Source organism: Melospiza melodia, chromosome 9 (genome assembly GCF_035770615.1).
Source record: "Melospiza melodia melodia isolate bMelMel2 chromosome 9, bMelMel2.pri, whole genome shotgun sequence".
NCBI classification, from domain to species: Eukaryota; Metazoa; Chordata; class Aves; order Passeriformes; family Passerellidae; genus Melospiza; species Melospiza melodia.
This window is the reverse complement of record NC_086202.1, coordinates 18,164,944-18,181,995: the sequence shown is the minus strand read 5'-3', so window position 1 is coordinate 18,181,995 and position 17,052 is coordinate 18,164,944. Positions and strand designations below refer to the sequence as shown.

At 37.4% G+C, this 17,052-nt stretch overlaps 1 protein-coding gene across 3 annotated transcripts in view; it reads right to left on the bottom strand.

Annotated features, from left to right (window-relative positions):
* Positions 1–902: 902 nt before the first annotated feature.
* The window catches only part of FRMPD2 (FERM and PDZ domain containing 2), a 52,184-nt gene continuing 36,034 nt past the window's right edge, over positions 903–17,052 (bottom strand). For 2 of the 3 annotated variants that reach the window (XM_063163595.1, XM_063163596.1), the window contains 12 exons: positions 16,808–16,872; positions 15,225–15,386; positions 14,269–14,437; positions 12,940–13,016; positions 11,590–11,675; positions 10,930–11,045; positions 8,873–9,021; positions 6,434–6,524; positions 5,574–5,908; positions 4,132–4,347; positions 3,799–3,861; positions 903–2,982 (listed from right to left, as the gene is read on the bottom strand). In XM_063163595.1, coding sequence (XP_063019665.1) covers positions 2,911–2,982; positions 3,799–3,861; positions 4,132–4,347; positions 5,574–5,908; positions 6,434–6,524; positions 8,873–9,021; positions 10,930–11,045; positions 11,590–11,675; positions 12,940–13,016; positions 14,269–14,437; positions 15,225–15,386; positions 16,808–16,872 — 1,601 coding nt within the window. In that variant the 3' untranslated portion in view covers positions 903–2,910. Of the gene's footprint in view, positions 2,983–3,798; positions 3,862–4,131; positions 4,348–5,573; positions 5,909–6,433; positions 6,525–8,872; positions 9,022–9,849; positions 10,177–10,929; positions 11,046–11,589; positions 11,676–12,939; positions 13,017–14,268; positions 14,438–15,224; positions 15,387–16,807; positions 16,873–17,052 lie in introns of those variants that run through there. The other variant, XM_063163597.1, reaches the window with a different exon arrangement.

Here is a 17,052-nt window from a genome sequence, read left to right as displayed (position 1 = left end):
GGTACTTCTCCAAAATATGGTTACAAATTGTGCTGTTCTGTGGACAGAGCTACTGGCTGAACACAGAGTATGACTGACAAGGTTTTGAGTTACAGAACGAATCTGAGGACTAGCATGCGCTTACTTCTTTGGTGTGCTTGTTATGGCAGGCACTATCTTCAATAAACGTGCTCTTTTTGTTCACATTTGCACTGCAGTTTGTCCTGATTGGCAACCAGGTGTTAGAGCACAAAGGGTGATCTCAGTACCACTCCTCTGAAGTAAGAAGGGTGACCATTGGCACAGACTGAGGTTCTCTGCCATAACACATCTGCATATTACAATGTGTGCAAATTCCAGTCAGAGCACTTCATGTGCAAAGTAATATCTCATCAGAAATCATCCAGAGCAGTATGATCCTCTTCTCTAACTGAGGAAAGATAGCTTTGTGTGTAGGCAAAGAATGAGAGATTTTATCATCTGTGTTTAGTTCCTAAGTTTTCCAAAACTCTGTAAACCTTGGACAAATCACCAACCACTGCCTCACTTGCCTATGAATGAAATGAGACAGTAGATTTTCCTTTCTTTTCAGTGTATCCTGACTTGTCAAGCAGTGTGAGCTCTGTAAAGACGGGTTATCTTTTGTTCCAAATGAGTTCACATCAGTGAGCCTGGATCTCCAGGGAGTTGTGCATGAATAAAGAACACAGAGGTGGGACACTCAGTTGTGCTGTGTGTGTGGGCAAATGCTTATCAGCTGCTGGATGTGGCCACATTCCACTATACATCATCACAAAATCTGCCTTTGGAGGAAGTTTACAGACAAGCCCTCATGAATAAAATATTTTCCCTAGAGCTCGAATTGGTTAATAGTTAGGTATTGTAGCTGCTTTTTTTATAAAAAGAAATTGAAATTAAGCAGATTGTTTTAATAAATTTTTTTAATATCTCTGTAAAACAGGAAAAACTTATGTCAAACAGCAAGCACATCTGTCAAACAGCTGCAAAGATGATGTACAAATAATGACCTTTGAGATTTGTCTTCTAAGTCCAGAATACTTGTTCTAAGCCACACAGAAAAAAAAACCACCTTTGCATAAAATACAGGAATATTTTTACTAGGAAGCTTATTAAATTATTGTGGTACAAAAGATGAATTGTGTATTCATTACAGTGTAATGCATTGATTGCCTAGTACATGTGAAGCAATTAAAGTGAAAGGCCAAATACCAAATTAAGGTTAAAAAGTTATGAGAAAAAAATTGGCTGTTGATATTTGACAAAATTGTGTGAACAGACCTTCGTATGCAACACAGAGATAATAAATGCAGAGTACATGGAGAGTAATGCTTCAAGGAAGGACCAAATTCAATGAATTTAAGACAAAACATTGAGTTCTTTATATGTTTATATTTATATAAATCTAGGGTTATTCCTGAATTTATTTAGCATTGCTCTGGAACTTTATTAATAAAGTTTGAAATTAGCATCTGGCTCACATAATTGCATTTCTATATTGGAGACTGCCTTCAGACTATTGGAAAGCAGAAAGAAAAAATGGGCCTTGTCCTTAATTATAATTGTATTACAGTGGCTTTTTCTAAAAGCCATACTTTAAATTTTTATTTAATACCCCATTCTTTCTGAATTATAAACCTCTAATTCATAATAGGTAATAAAATAAATAGTTATTTTATTTTCTTGCTTCAACTGCAGTTTTATACTCAATGCCTCCTAATCTTTTCTCTTTTGCAGAAACCAAGTTTTAAAAATATATACAATTTAGTTAGATTTTTTCAGTTTCCTATGTTTACAAGAAATGCATATCTAATAATAGGCATTCCTTGTAAATATATCTAATAATGCATATCTTCTAATGCATATCTAATCACTTCTATATGTCACCTTCTAGATAAGGACTTAGAAGTACAACAAATGGAAAAAAAATACAATCTTACACCTTGAACAGCAGATTTCTGTTCAAATCCACCCACATGAACAAAAACACTTTTTACAAGAAAAATAAACTGTACAGAGAGTTCTTTAATTTAAAGATCTGATTCGGCCCCAACTGAAACCAGCAGGACATCCCATATTTCAGATCCTAGGTAAGAATGAGAAGATAATCAATGTAAAGGATTAGGGAAAGATGAAATGTTTGTGTGTACCACAACGCACGCACAATTGTTTCACTGGGCTTAGTATTGCATTTCTTTTTCTATGGATGTGGAATGAAAATATTGGTGCTATCTACATCTGTTCATATTGCTGGGAAAAAATTAATATTCCATCCAATTATTAGAATGCTCTTCCTTTGAAGAGGACCAGGGTTTAAAGGCATCCTACTTTTTATGTCAATTTCTTGATTTAAGATGTCTGGTGATAGTGGTATAAACTCATGGGCAGGAAATGGGTCTAGATTGTTAAAGCAACCAAAGGTCACCAAACTGAGTCCTTCCATGCAAAAGCATAACTGGTGGACTAAACACTGATTCGCAGTCCAGAAGCAAACAGTGCACAACAATAGATGAGGGACAACTAATCTTACCTTAACAACAATAGAATCTTAGATCTTTATAGTTGCCCTCTGGATACTAAAGCTAATTCCAAAGGCTGCTACATCCTTGCTACAGTCCCAACACATATTCTTAACAATGAATATGTTATCACACAGAATGCAAAAATTGTCCATAGCAGTTTGACACAGCAGTGTTGCACTGCTGGCAGGCTGTTTCTGCACACTTTGAGCCAAGAAATAAATGACTTGCACAGGACACGTTAAGCAAGGTTTTTAAATTACTTTGTAATCTACAAAAGCATATATTATAACACTTGTCTGTGCTGGCATGACATCTCTTTCAAGTAGTTGCAGAGCAGTCCCTGGAGTCCAGTGAAATAGCAACAGGAAGAGTCATGTTGTAGGAATCATACTCAGTAGGAATCCATGGCTCGCAGGATCTGAAGGACTTCCAGCACAACTTCATAACAGAATAAATACTCATCCTGTGTGTGGAGACACCAGTGTGAAACACCTGCTTACATTCAACATAAATTCTAGACAAAGAAGGATGGACTAGCTGAAGTTATATGTTTAAATGTTATATAATATCACATCTATATCATACGGATACAAAATGTACATATTTCAGAGAATCCTAATTAATTTTGTTCCATCACTGGTAAAAGTACAGGAACTCTGTAGTTTAAGCATGTACTCAACTCTCATTAAGGATAGTGAAGGTTATATATTTGCTTTAATTTTAGTCTCATGCTCAGTCATTATCCTGAAGAAAAATCTATCAAAGCGTGTGCTAAAATATTTGCCTATAGGAAGAACTTGAGTCTTCTCTTGTTTTTATTCTCACCAGCTGTTTTCTCTAAGGTGAGTTAGCAGCATATTTTCTTTTTTTTGAGTGAAAAATCTTTTCAGGAGTGGGTTTAGCTCAGGATAGAAGAGTTTACTTGGTGATGACAACTCATCAATAGCAAGAATTCAACTAAAGGGTATAATTTTGCAGGGTAGGGTTTATAGTAAATCCCTGTTTCTGTGATACTTGCTTTTCTTCTTGTTTTAGAAAAAGAAAGGGGGGTGTTTTGTATTTGTCTTATATTGCTGTTTTACTTTTATTTCACTTATTCAGTAAGGGACAGACTTTCATATTTAAAACTGGACACCCCTTGCCTAGAGGGCTGTTATTTTCCTCAATGAGAGCACTAAAATGATATTTTAAGCCCCAGCTTTATCATAGCATATGGAGCTGTACCACGGATCGAGGCTTTAAAAAAAAAAAATGATCTAGTTGCATATTTACAACTTACCTTAGTTTGGATGATGCCAAAACGCTGATCTCGCAAATCTCTCACTATCTGCTTGATGTTGAACTGTCAGAAGAGAATTGTTTTTACTTTGGTTGATGTGCAAATTAGAAAGAAAGATTTAAGCATATTCAGATGAGGAGGCTGTGACAGCTCTTTTAGAAACTGTATATTTGTAGTTACTATCTTTGTGGTTTAAAACAATGAAAGCTGGGTTTATTCTGTTTTGTTAGGGTGAATTCTTGGAGGATTTATTCTGTTCTTAGATGTTCCCACCATGCCGTTGACATCCCTACCAAGTTTGTAATACTTAACAATGACCTGTTTGATACTTACACATAAATCTTTTTCTATATGGCTGAGAAGAATTTCAACACACAGCAAAACTCCACTTCTTCCAATGCCAGTGCTGCAGTGAGCAATAATAGGTCCTCTCCTGTGAGCTTTTCTCATGTAACAAATAAATTTTACAAGCTGCTCAGCCAGTTTGGAAGTATTGTGGTCTGGCCAAGTGGTAAATTGCAAATGACTTATAATGCGCTTTTCTTCTGTCTGGAAGAGAGAGACCAGAAAGGTTAAGAATTATCAGTCCCAAAACCAGTTTTCAAGGAATTCCACTAAAAATTTTCCTAGAGCCTCATTCTTAAAATTGTTTGTTTACTCTACAGTTCTTTAGCTTTTCATACTTGACTCTATTAATGTTTCTTTAGATTTCAAGAAACACACTCAGGAACACAGGCCTAGGAAATTTGCTTCATATGACTTTGATGAGTCGCTTAAGTTATTCAGTTGCCTTGAAAGAATGTAGTTCTGTCATTTATTGGTAATATTAATTAAATTTTCCTGGGTCAACAATTCTCGTTGCCAGTTCACAAAGCCACATTAAAATCTGAATGATAACTTACCTGAATTTTTACTATCAGATGAATTTGAATGTAAATATGGATTTCTGCTGAAGTAGACCTGTGGCTTTCTGTAGTAGTTTGCTACTGATTTAGTACAGACATAGCAAACTTAGCATGTTCATTAAAACAATCACATGTGGTGTTCTATCTTGCCATTTTAAGAGTGTTTCAGGAAGACTCCTATCAAATGCTTTACAATGCTTTGCACTCAGTGACATAAGGTGCATTTCCTCAAATTGTTATCTTGATGGAAAAGGCACCAAGTTTAGTCTGGCACAGATGTTTTAATTATGCCACTAGATAATATGTCCTGCAGAAATTTTTGCAAAGCTTTGCTTAATATTGAGGCAAGAATGATGGACTTATACTTGCCCTGTTTTCCGTGTTCTTCCACCTGGATTCTGTATTTGTTAAGTTTCTAACAAATTACTGCTAGATTTGTAGTTTCATGTGTGTTTGTGTATTTTCATGAACAAAAATGTATCATTTGTCCTAAATTCTAGGATGAAAGCCACCTTCTCCCCCTTTCCATTCAACCACCATTACAAATATGAATCCACTCTGGTGGGGATCTGATTTGATGAGAACAGTAAACAATTCTGCAAAACACTGAACACACCAGTTCTGTGACTATTAGAGGTCTCATTTTTGGAAGTCCTTGTCCAAACATATGCAATATTATATCCATTGCTTATGCAATGAGCAAGAAGAAAGCACCTCATTAATCCTAATTTCATGCCTGTTATTCAGATTTTTACATCCCCCAAAAATACCGGGCACATATTATAGAAGAAGCAGACAATACTACTTGTATCTACTCATGTAAACTATGTAATCAATTTCATCATATATGAAAGTATTAAATCAACTTACCTGCTTGCTGATAATTTCTATTTTTCTAATTATGAAGTATTCCAGAGGCTGGTAATTGTGTAGCCTGAGATAGAAATTAGCCAGTTCTCTAGAGTTATAGGGAGATTCAGGCCAGTATCGATGGCATTTCACTTGCCCTAACTCCACTTCTTTTGTCATCATGGCAATCACATCTGATTCACTCTCCCAGACCATTTGCCAGAAGTCAGCCATAGTGGATGGAAGAGGCCCTTGGGTTATAATATAAAAGTGTTCCTCTTCTCCAACATTCATTCTAATGTAACTTGCATTAATGTAGCCATTCTTTTCTCCCAGAGGAACTCGTGTCTTATCATCTGAACAGAAACAGAAAGATGCTATTTCAGTTGTGGAACAGAAACAGAGTTCTACCATCTCCAGAACTCAGGAGAGAGGAAACCTCAGTCTCTCCAGAAAAGTATTCCTCTGGATTTTAGAACACGTTTGATTAGTAGCACTAATATTAACCATTGCAAGTAGGAATTCCCACAGATAAATTGTATGGTTCATTGCAGCTTTATTTCTCTTGAGGTACTTGTGTAACACTGTGAAAAGCCTTCTAATTACTATAGAATTGTTTTCCAGTGTTCCAACATAGTGTACCCAGTGCTGCTTCTCATGTATTGCATAGGAATGTTGTCATTGGATATTGGTGTTATAAAGGAGAAGAACCTCTAAGAATATATATACTGCATCACTGAAGATAGAGATGCTACACATTTTTGCATGTGTTGTCCTGTTGCTGCAGTTTAGGAAGACATTAAGGGTCCAGAATTTTTTTTTTGTGTTCCTCTGAACACTTTGTTCACCAAATGTATGTTCTCATTTCTGTGCATACTTACATGGAAGGATATCTCGGTATCTGTTTTTATTCTGGTTTTCTGGTGCTTTGCCAATTCTGCAGTCATCTATTGGCTTCACATGTTCTAAAGCCTAGATCAAAAAGAAATAGTCAATCTATGTTGTTCGCATCCTCAACAGACAGCTTTTACAGTGTCAGTGTGAACAAATTTTACTGCTGTATATAACCCAAGGCTGGCAAATAGACTTCTTACAGAAGAGAATCAGTACATCATTCTCTAAACTTCTAGGCAAAAAAATTCAATTTGCTTTGTATTTTCTCTTTCCTGCACAATATTTCTGCATTTTCAAGTGATATTTCCAACCCTCATCCTCAGATCCCATCGTTACAAGTCCCTTTTGTATATTGCTGTATTATAGATGTTTGGAATACTGTGTTGGCCAAATGTCAGCATTTATGAATGATAACACAAGCAGTAACTATTGCACTATGAACAGTGCAAAAATGACTGAATACTTTTCAGTGATGGAGTAAGTGATAAATATAGAGAACAGCACCAATGATATTAAGTGCAAATCATACAGTCATTAAGAACTTCACAGCAAATTTAGGGGAATTGAATGCAGAGTAGTCAGAAGCAGGAATGTGCAAGTTCATTTCATTAAATTTTTGTGTTACCTCGATGTTTTTGTTATTCTTCTACCTATTTTCTGTGCGTTGCACAATGCTCAATCATCACATTTTGTCACTATACATTTATAAGAACTGAAATACATATGACAGTTCTTGAACACTTGCATCAGTTCCTATGGCTTTTACTCAGATAAAATATCCACTGCCTTTGGTAACCAGCACTTTACTTATTAGATCTTTATGTTTTCTGTGCAGATGTGTGACTGAGCTCATAGTAAGCTACACCTACATCAGTAATGGAATGTAATGAATGAAAATTAATACATGCCCTTGAGCCTTTAGGGAATGTCAGCAAATCCTATACACTTCAGCCTGTGGAATTTTGTACTCAGAAAGTCAGAGATATAAAGGCAAGTGAAAGAAACTGATAACATTCCACAATTACTGTGGAAAAGTGGCAGCAATCCATTGCACTGGTAATGAGCATGTCCTTTAAAGGAAAATATCTTGAAGAATTATGAGATAATCTGTTCTTTGGGAATTTGATGATAACTTCATATTCTGTTTATGTTCTGAAACAAGAGATTTTACAAGCCTTCCTAATTTTACATTTTTTTCATTATTTATATGCAATCAGATGTAATTATGTGTTTTCATTATCTGTGGAGGTACATTGCTTTTTCTTTGTAATTTTATTACAAAGTTCCTGATCATAACAGCATCTTGTGGCAATGAGTTACATGGATAACTGGGGTGTTCCTTTGAGTGGAACATTTTCACAGAATCACAGAATTTTCAAGACTGGAAGAGACCTATAAGATCATCTAGTCCAGCCGATGTTCTAACTGTCCAACTAGATCATGGCAGCAAGTGCCACATCCAGTCTTTTTTTAAATTCTTCAAGGGATGATGCCTCCACCACCTCACTGGGTAAATGATTCCAGTTTCTGACCACTCTTTCTGTGAAGTATTTCCTTCTTACTTCTAACTTACATCTACCTTGACGCAACTTGAGACTGTGTCCTCTTGTTCTATCCGTTGTCGCCCGGAGAAAGAGACCGACCCCCAGCTCACTACAGCCACCCTTCAGGAAGTTGTAGAGAGTGATGAGGTCACCCCTTAGTCTCCTTTTCTCCAGGCTGAACAACCCCAGCTCCCTCAGTCGCTCTTCATATGGCTTGTGTTCCAAGCCCTTTATTAGTTTCGTTGCTCTCCTCTGGACACGCTCAAGTAACTCAACGTCCCTCCTAAAGTGAGGGGCCCAGAACTGGATGCAATACTCTAAGTGAGGCCTCACCAGTGCCGAGTACAGGGGAAGAATGACCTCTCTGTTCCTGCTGGCCACTCCATTTCTGATACTGGCCAGGATGGCATTGGCCCTCTTGGCTACCTGGGCACACTGCTGGCTCATATTTCCTTTCAACTGTTTCTACTTTAGTGAATCCTTAGCAGCATGGATTTCTTGCATAGGTGCAGCCCGTAGGATAGTTCTTAGGTAGATGTTCAGCAGAGTTTCAGCAGAGCTGAGAGGGTAATAAGAAGTCAGTCTAGGAAAAAGTGATTCCTAATCTACATTGTGAATGTCACATTTTTATTTTCCTTATACATGGGCAGTATCTTTGAACAGGGAACGTAGTAAGACTGATATGCATGGAAATAGAGATGCAAATACTGTACTACCACCCAAACAGCAGAGTAGAAACCCCATTTTGGCAGGAATAATTATCAGAGAAAAAGGATGCAGTAAAGATATACAAACTGAACTCCCCTACAGTATGCATTGTATGGAAAGCCACTTTCTTAGCTTTGCTGAACTTTTAAATCTTAAGAAGTGATCAAAGTTTACCATAAACTCCTTTAGCACCTCTTGATTCTCAATCTGCAGCTGCAGTCCTTGAATAAGACCTGTTATGCCAGTCCTTGGATCTACTCCACTCTGTGATGGTTTCAAGTTAATTAACTGAGTCAGTTCATCTCCAGAAGCAAAGGTTCTGTCTAAGTATCAAAAAAAAAAAAAAAAAGCAAACAAAAACTCAAAAGAAATAACAAAAAAGCAAGAAGCTTTTAATTATTATTGTTCATAGTGCAGAATCTTGGCTTTAAAAACTAGGGAGCTACAGTGTGTATATATATTTTGCTGCTTATATTGTGGAAGTGAAATATGAGAAAATGGAAGAAAATATTTTCAACTTACTTATGTTCACAGCAGAAAGAAGAATAAGTCATCATCATGGATACAACTAGCACCATATTTCATGTTATTTGGAAGCAGATCCAACTATTGCAAGTTATTTCCTCACACAGTTTCTAAATACAGTCTGTTTTAAATAAACTGTTCTTGCCGAATTGGAGACTTTAATGCTAGTTTATACTGGTATAGGAGACTGGCCACATCTTTACAGAGAATTATCTTTGCATTTCCAACATTTCCATGCCAATTAGTATTGCCACACTCCACTGCTAGGAATAATCACAGCAAATTCTTCCTTCCTAAAGTAAGCAAATATATTTTTCTTCTCATCTTAACTCATACTGCCCTTCAAGAGCAATATATGAACTGTCTTTGATGCACCAAAATCAGGATTCAGTTTTACTACTTAGCTCATCCTGAAATGTGTGTTTTGGTCCAGTACTTGACAGATTAGGAAAATAAACGTTGCATCTGAAAAAATATCACTACTCTGCTGGAGTGATAGAAAAACTTTTCTTCCCATGTTGAGTAAAAACAGTAGCTTGTTATGTAAAAAATAATGTTTTGAGGTAGAGGAATTATGGAATTTGGGTTTTTTAGTCATAGACTGCTGTTTGCAAAGGATAACATACCAGCTGTCTCAAAGAAAAGCTGATGATGTGTTCCAGGGGTTTGTTGCAGGATGAAGACAAGAAGCATTGCCCTGCTCTCCTCCTGTAATGTATCATCACTACTCTTAATTATTTTCTGTTCCAGTAGAGTTGTGCTTTCTGTGTTTATGTCTGGGCTACAACTTGCCCCCACTTTGGCTGAGCTTTTAAGACATATTCTGCCTGTATTCCAGTCTCTAACCCTCAAAGAGGCTCCTATTATCAAGTTGAGGGTGCCAGTGAAGACAGATCCCCACTCCAGACAGAGCACATTATTTCCCACACAGCTCTCCTTACAGATCAAGGGGAATTAAAAAACCCCAAACTCTGAGCAGGTAGTAGATGATAGATTGTTTATAATGTTCTGTTTGTTGGCCATCAAGGCTTGTCAGTGTGAGGGAGTTACCTGTGTTTTACTTCTAATAAGAGCCATCAGCAACTCATTGCTTCCACTGGGTGAGAAGAAGCAAGGAGAAGAGAGAGCAATCTGTATTTCACAGAATCTTTGAGATGCTGCAGCATCTTCATATGATTACTTTCACAATTATTCTCATTTGGAGCAGAAGAAGCTTAATTTTCATAAAGGAACAATTAGGCAGATTCTTTCTGTAAACTCTTCCAGGTGTCAGAGGGGCTTTGGCACCTGAGCTGTGAAAGTGCTTCAGTACATGCTTAAGCACATCAGTTCTAGAGATTTTAATGAAATTGTCACCGGGGGTGAAATTCAGTGATTCTGAGGAAGAAGTCTTGAGAGACAATTTGACCCTTTGTTCTGCATTTTTAAGTGTTTATTTACTTATTTTGCAAAGTTGTATGGGAACAGTCAGGGAGAGAGGAGAGACCTCATGATATAACTCTCAACTCTCCTTTGAGAGTTACAAAAGTTTGGATGGCCTATCTATGCATCAGTAGTAAAAATTGTGTCTTGAGTGCTCTGGCCTTTTAGACTGAAAGAGCAAATCCTTAGCTTGTGTACAAGAGACTAGTGTTGTTCTCAGTGTACATGTATGGAGATGCTGGGTTATGCTGTTGAAGAAACAAGAGAAGTTTTTGCATGATTACCTCTAGGTAGAACAGGAATCCTGTGGGGCATAACATCATCTTCATTGCTCCAGCTGCCTGATTCAGACTGTTGATTTTCTCTTCTGCAACTTTCACATTCTGCACATTTCTGTGACCTGCAAAACAATGTCAGTTGAAGTGGCAGAAGCTTTGATAATCTGAACCATACAAAGATTTTGTGTTTAATCTACTTGTGCTTATTTTTAACTTTATTAAGCAGCTCTTTACAAGAATTAGTCAGAACTCTGAAGATCATAAGTTCAAGGGGCTGTAGTAGCATTTTGTCTGGTGTATTGTTTGCAAATAAAGCTACTAAAAATACTATCTTCAGTATGCGATTGTTGTTGGTTTATTCAGAGGTAAGAACATACTCTGAATAAAAAGCTGCTCAAAAATGACTGGAAGTAAGGTTTCTCACAGCTAGTGAGTATTTTCGTGTAGGATATTTTTCCATTGTTAGGCCTTACACCTGTAAGCTTCAATTCTCTTGTCTTAGTAGTTGTGTGGAAGCTGTTTAGCAGCTCTTCCTCAAGGTGGAGCTGCATTCCAATAGACCCGTGTTTTGTCGTTTTCTTACCCCACTAGGACAGAGCTGGAAATATACAAATAATTTATCCATACTATTTATTTTAATAGTTTTACTTCATTTGAAAGACTTACCTGTCTGAAACGTTACTGATGAGGTCCTTATAGTCTTGTCCAGCCAGCTGACCTTGCAGAGGAGATTTGTCTGTTCTTTCTGCATCCTGCATATTTCAAATAAGAAAAAGCTGTGAAAAATCAGTACACAGAAACATCAAGAATGTAGTTACTTTCATCAACAGTCTTACTTCTGGCAGAAACATGTCCTTTGCTTAAGAAGGAAAGGGAAAATAAAATAGTTTCTGCTTTCAGACGAGAGTGTATTGCAGTAACTACTCAGAGTAAAAAGCCTTATCAGATGCATTTGTAAGTTTCTGAGCCATAGCACAGTTCAGAGACACCTCTACATCTCAGCATGCATGACTGACTTTGAAAGGTTGGTTATATCCTCTCTGATCTGAGAAAGAAAATGCAATCATAGGAATCATGAGTCACATTCTTCTTCTCCCAATTCTTGGCAGCAGGAAGCACCAGCATCTGAGATGGAGCTGTTGGTAATAATTTCCTTTTTTATCTTAGACACAACAATGCTAATGGTAGGAGCAGGGTGTAGCTGCTCTGCTGAAGAAGCACTCAGCTAACAGGGAAGGCAGATGATAATCCTCCATATGCAATAGAAGCAATAGTACTGGTGGCTGTTTATCCATCCTAAAGAGTAATAACTAGGTGCTGCATTGAAATAATAATGCAGGATATCTGCTATTAGTATATGAAAGCAGTTTCTTCTCAGCTGTAACACTTGATAAATAATTATTTAAATTTTAGTTCAAATTACCATTTTTCTTTTTCTGGTTCAATTACATTACTCGAATCAGGGTTTGGGTTTTTCATTTGTTTTCTGGAGGATAAGAAGACCTAATTTTCTCACATTTACTGAGGAGTTTTACAGTTTTAAATTTATAAATAATAGATGCTCTGAAATTTAATGTGGAATGTCTTGCAGGATTTACTAAGATTCAAAATCATAGCCATGTTTGAAGAAATTTAGATGCATTTGAATTTTGAATCATAGTGGAGATGGCTGGATAGAAATCTTTTAATGTACATGGTTTAGAAGTACTGAAAGGATGATAAAATTAATAAATTATTCATTTCAGTATTATAAAGAATCAGAACAAGACTTGCATATGCAGCCTGTCTTCCCTCCACCCTTTTAGCATATGTATTCTACTTATCATATGCTCTTGTCTCAGTGGAATCCTGACTCACTCAAATGTCAGCAGCTCCAGTCGTGGCAGCTCACTTCCCTCAGATTAAATATTTTTTTCATCAAGAAGGTGTGGTTCTTGCCCACATTGCAGCAAACTCATGTTGTAAACAAACATGAGTACATTGCCTGATAACTTCTGAAAACTTCTCTGATTTTACCTTGTTGCACATTTGGTTGGAGCCTTCTTGCTTGAAACTGAAAACAGGCTGGGCTTGCAGGCTTTCCCCACCACTTGCTGAATACCAGAAAACAAACAAAAAAAATCAAATGCATGAAAATATAGGTCCATTTCTTCTCTGCTGCTTAGACCAAAGGACTTTGACCTCAGATGGGGCACTGAGAAACAGTGTCTTAAACTGGCATGGAATATCCCTCTTGTGAATGCCTGGGAGAGTTAATAGAGCACAAATGCCATATGTCACCACCAAAGAAGCCAGCATAATTCAGACTGCCAGAAGATACACTGAAGTAAAGCCCTGTATCAACAGCAGCTATAAAAAACCATGAAACAATTTAAATCTGCTCTCCCTAACCCAGCTCATCCTTCACAGCGCAAAGGGAAAAATACCATGGATTAACTTTGCTGCCATTACTTCTATAATACCATTGTGTTTCTCAGGAAAACAATTTAAACTTCCCAGAAACTATGTCGTTCACTGATATCATGTAAGAAGAGAATGGCAATGGCAGTGTTGTGACTATGAATACTTGAAACAAAGCCTTCAATAACCAGCAGGCCAGAAGGAGGAATTCTATATCCTTCCCACTTAGGTTTCTCCACATTATAGGGAATGTTTCAGTATTTAAAGAAATGGAAATTTGAGGACTATAACTATGTAATCTATTGGCAGTTTTATATCCTTGCTTCCATTCCCAGCTTTAATTAGTAATTAATTTTTGAGTATTCAATAGAGCAGAGCATAGAGCACAAAGTTCTTCCACAGAGTTAGTCATGCTTGTAAGTACTGCCCTTTGCAAGATGGGTTTGCTCTCAAATGAATAACAATAGGCCTGGGAGCAGAGGCTTCTGGGTTTGAGCATGAACACCACAGAAGAGAGAGGATCTGTCTGCCAGACAGAACAGGAGGTGTAGTGCATCCAGGAGATAAGTAGGAGTGATGGGATGTGAAGTTTGTGGGAGAAGTATTTTAGCAACTGAGCCAAAACCAGGCTGTGATTTCATCAATGAGTTGCATAAAATGGGGTAGAATCAGACCAACATTCACGACTTAAAAACTTAAACTGAGTTAAAACATCTTTGAGGGTCTTACAGCTTTGTTCCTAGATTTAAAAATCACACTTGGGCATTTCTTCCCTGTGGTCCTATGTCTTGAGCAGTTTAGCCAGAGCTGCAAATCAGGGTGAAGAATGTGTTTGTACCTACAGCTATGAGACAAACTGACTGTAAAGTTGACTAAGACCAAAGTTGAATTCAGGCAACACATATTCCCACTTCTGTCATATGATGAGTGGATGTGGGTGCTTACCAGGCTCTGCCTTTGTGTTTGGAGTGGGAGCTCTGTTGCTCTGGTTGCCTGAGTAGGCCCAGTGCAAAGCCAGGCTTCGGCAGACAGTGAGTTGAACGGTGCCTTGTGCCTTGCGCAGCAGATCTGTGACTGTTTGGCGTGGCAGACCAGACACAAAGGTCTCATTCACCTGAAAAATACATTGATGTGTATTTCCACAGTCCTGTAACACAAAGCCCTAGCACTGGGAAATCTTCATATAACTTCTTTGAACTTCATGTGTCATCATCTTCTCCCATTTGTGGGAGAGAATTCTCATTCTCTCCTGATTCACTTGATCCTTCACCTGTTTATCTTTATGCCATGATTGCCAGCAGGACACCAGAGAATTACAGTCTGAGATAGTAAGTGGGCTTTCCCCCATTCTTCATTGAGAAGATGAAAGAGAGATGGAAGTAAATGAAAGCCAGAAAATCAAACAATTTTGAAACTCATGGAGGGAGAAGAAAAAATAATTTGGTGTAACAAAAAGGATTACTTATATTAAAAGGTGACAGAGTGGCTAGGATAGTAAGATTTTAAATAAAGACTGAAAAGCCCTAATTCCAGTGCTTTTTGTTTGTCTTGATAATACCTAACGTGACAGGTTCTTCCCTGTAGTCTCCTGGTTAGCTGTGACCTGCATGCCTGGCCAGTTACCTCTGGTTTCCCTGAAGTTTCTCTGGAATCCTCACTAGACACAGTGAGGAGGTCCCCTCCAGCTCTGGGGAGGCCCAGACCCACAGGAGGCTGAACTCCAGGGAAGACACAGGGGCCCCAGGACAGCCCTCTGACCACCAGGAGCCAAGGGACAGCACCTCCTACATGTTACTGTGCAAAGCAGCATCAGATTTCCAACCTGCTCCACTTTGTATTGGACAGATGTTCATTATAAAGTAGAGAAAATGTGAGCCAAAGCAATGGAGAACAAACATTACCTTCAGTAAGATGTCACCAACTTGAAGTCTGCCATCCAGGTCTGCACTGCTGTCCGGGCTGATGGCTTTTATTAGAATAGCCCTGCCATTTTTTCCACCTACCAGTGCAAATCCCAGGCTTCCATTTTCTGCCTTTTCCAGCTCAATCTTAATAATGAAGTCCTACAATAGACAAGGATGCAGTCTGAAGTGGCATTTATTCAGGGCTGTATTTTGTTTGCATTTTTATTACTCAAGATTCCCATTATTCCCACAGTCCTCACTGTCTGATGTGGATTATGGGATATATCCTGCTCTACTTTTGAATAGATCTACAGAGGTTCCAGGAATCAAGATAAGAGCTGCATGTATGTATCAGAATAAAAATAGTACATACTTATTTTCATACTCTGTTTGCTGCTGGGGAAAGTAACTCCTTAAGAGCAAAGAAATGTGTACTTCTGTAATCCTTTTATAATATATCAAATAAATCACCTTAATTGACAAATAAGGCATTCTTACCTCCAGCATGACAGTAATGCAGTACATAGTTTATTCTTTTATTTTTCTCTAATTTAGATCTTAATCTTGTAATCCAAACATTTCCATCTCTTTTACTTTAGCACTTTATTTGCTTTTAAAATCAGCTGCTTTTTTAGGGTCAATACTATGTCAGAAATAGCAGCAAGCTAGAAATGTTTATGACTTTCAGCATGACTAGTTCCAATGCCACAAGTATCAGCCTTGTGAATTATTTTTGCAGGTTGAGCAGATAAACCATCATGGATTAAATCATGCAGAAGAAGCAGTAATAGTGAAATAGTGATGACATAATAAAAAATTAGGAAATTGTTCGAAATTTTTTGCCAGGTTGGAGGTCTAATTTTAACAAGAAACAGCTTTTTTACACAATAAAGAGAAAAATACTTAATCTATATCTATTCACATGAAATACCACTCCCAATTTGGATCATTTAAATTAAAGTTACTTTCCATGTCTTTGCACCAATAGAAGTGATGTTTGCGCTTGTAAGAATTTTCAAGCATTGTATGCTGAGCATGGAAATAACTTTTCTTCCCCAAACAACAACATTCCTGTGTATTCAGGAATTGATAATAAATAATAAATAACTTGAAAAATGCATTACTCCTGCCAAATTCAAACCATATTGGTCTATATCAGTGCTGCATAGTACTGCAAAGATTGGGCTAATTTTACTCTGTTTTCAAATGTCTAGCTGAAAATTGCAGGATGAAACATATTAATCTCAGTTTTCAAAGATTGTTGTGGAAAATGTTTAACAATTGCACATATTTTCCCCAGAATCCCATGCTGTGACATTCTGTGTCTTTTTCCTTTGCTGCCTTCTTTCTAAGCATTGAAAGACAGCAACAGAAGAGTCTGTCCCCAGGAAGTGCCCAGTGCATTCTACTGTGTGAATGCTGAATACAATTCAACACTTACAGGACACTCTCCAAGTGCATTATATTCACATTTTCAAAGAGAGGAAGAAAATGCATTCAATACCACTATTGAAAAAAACCTCTCTCCATATAGCTCACTTCACTTGATGAACCACCTCACACCTCAGAGTGTCACTTACTTTACATTCTGGAGAATCAGGAGTGTTCTGCTGATCATCACAGTTTGTTTCCTCCAAATGTTTCTCTGTGAAAAACCAACAGCAATTTTTAGATAGTTGTCCTGGTAAAATACTCTACAGTATAACACTCAAAATCTCATTCGGAGACATAATAAAACATTTTATATTTTATATGTGAAATACAAAATAAATCCCTCGGATTTATGTGGCCTAAAACTACTGAAATGTGAATCACTGTGACCTTT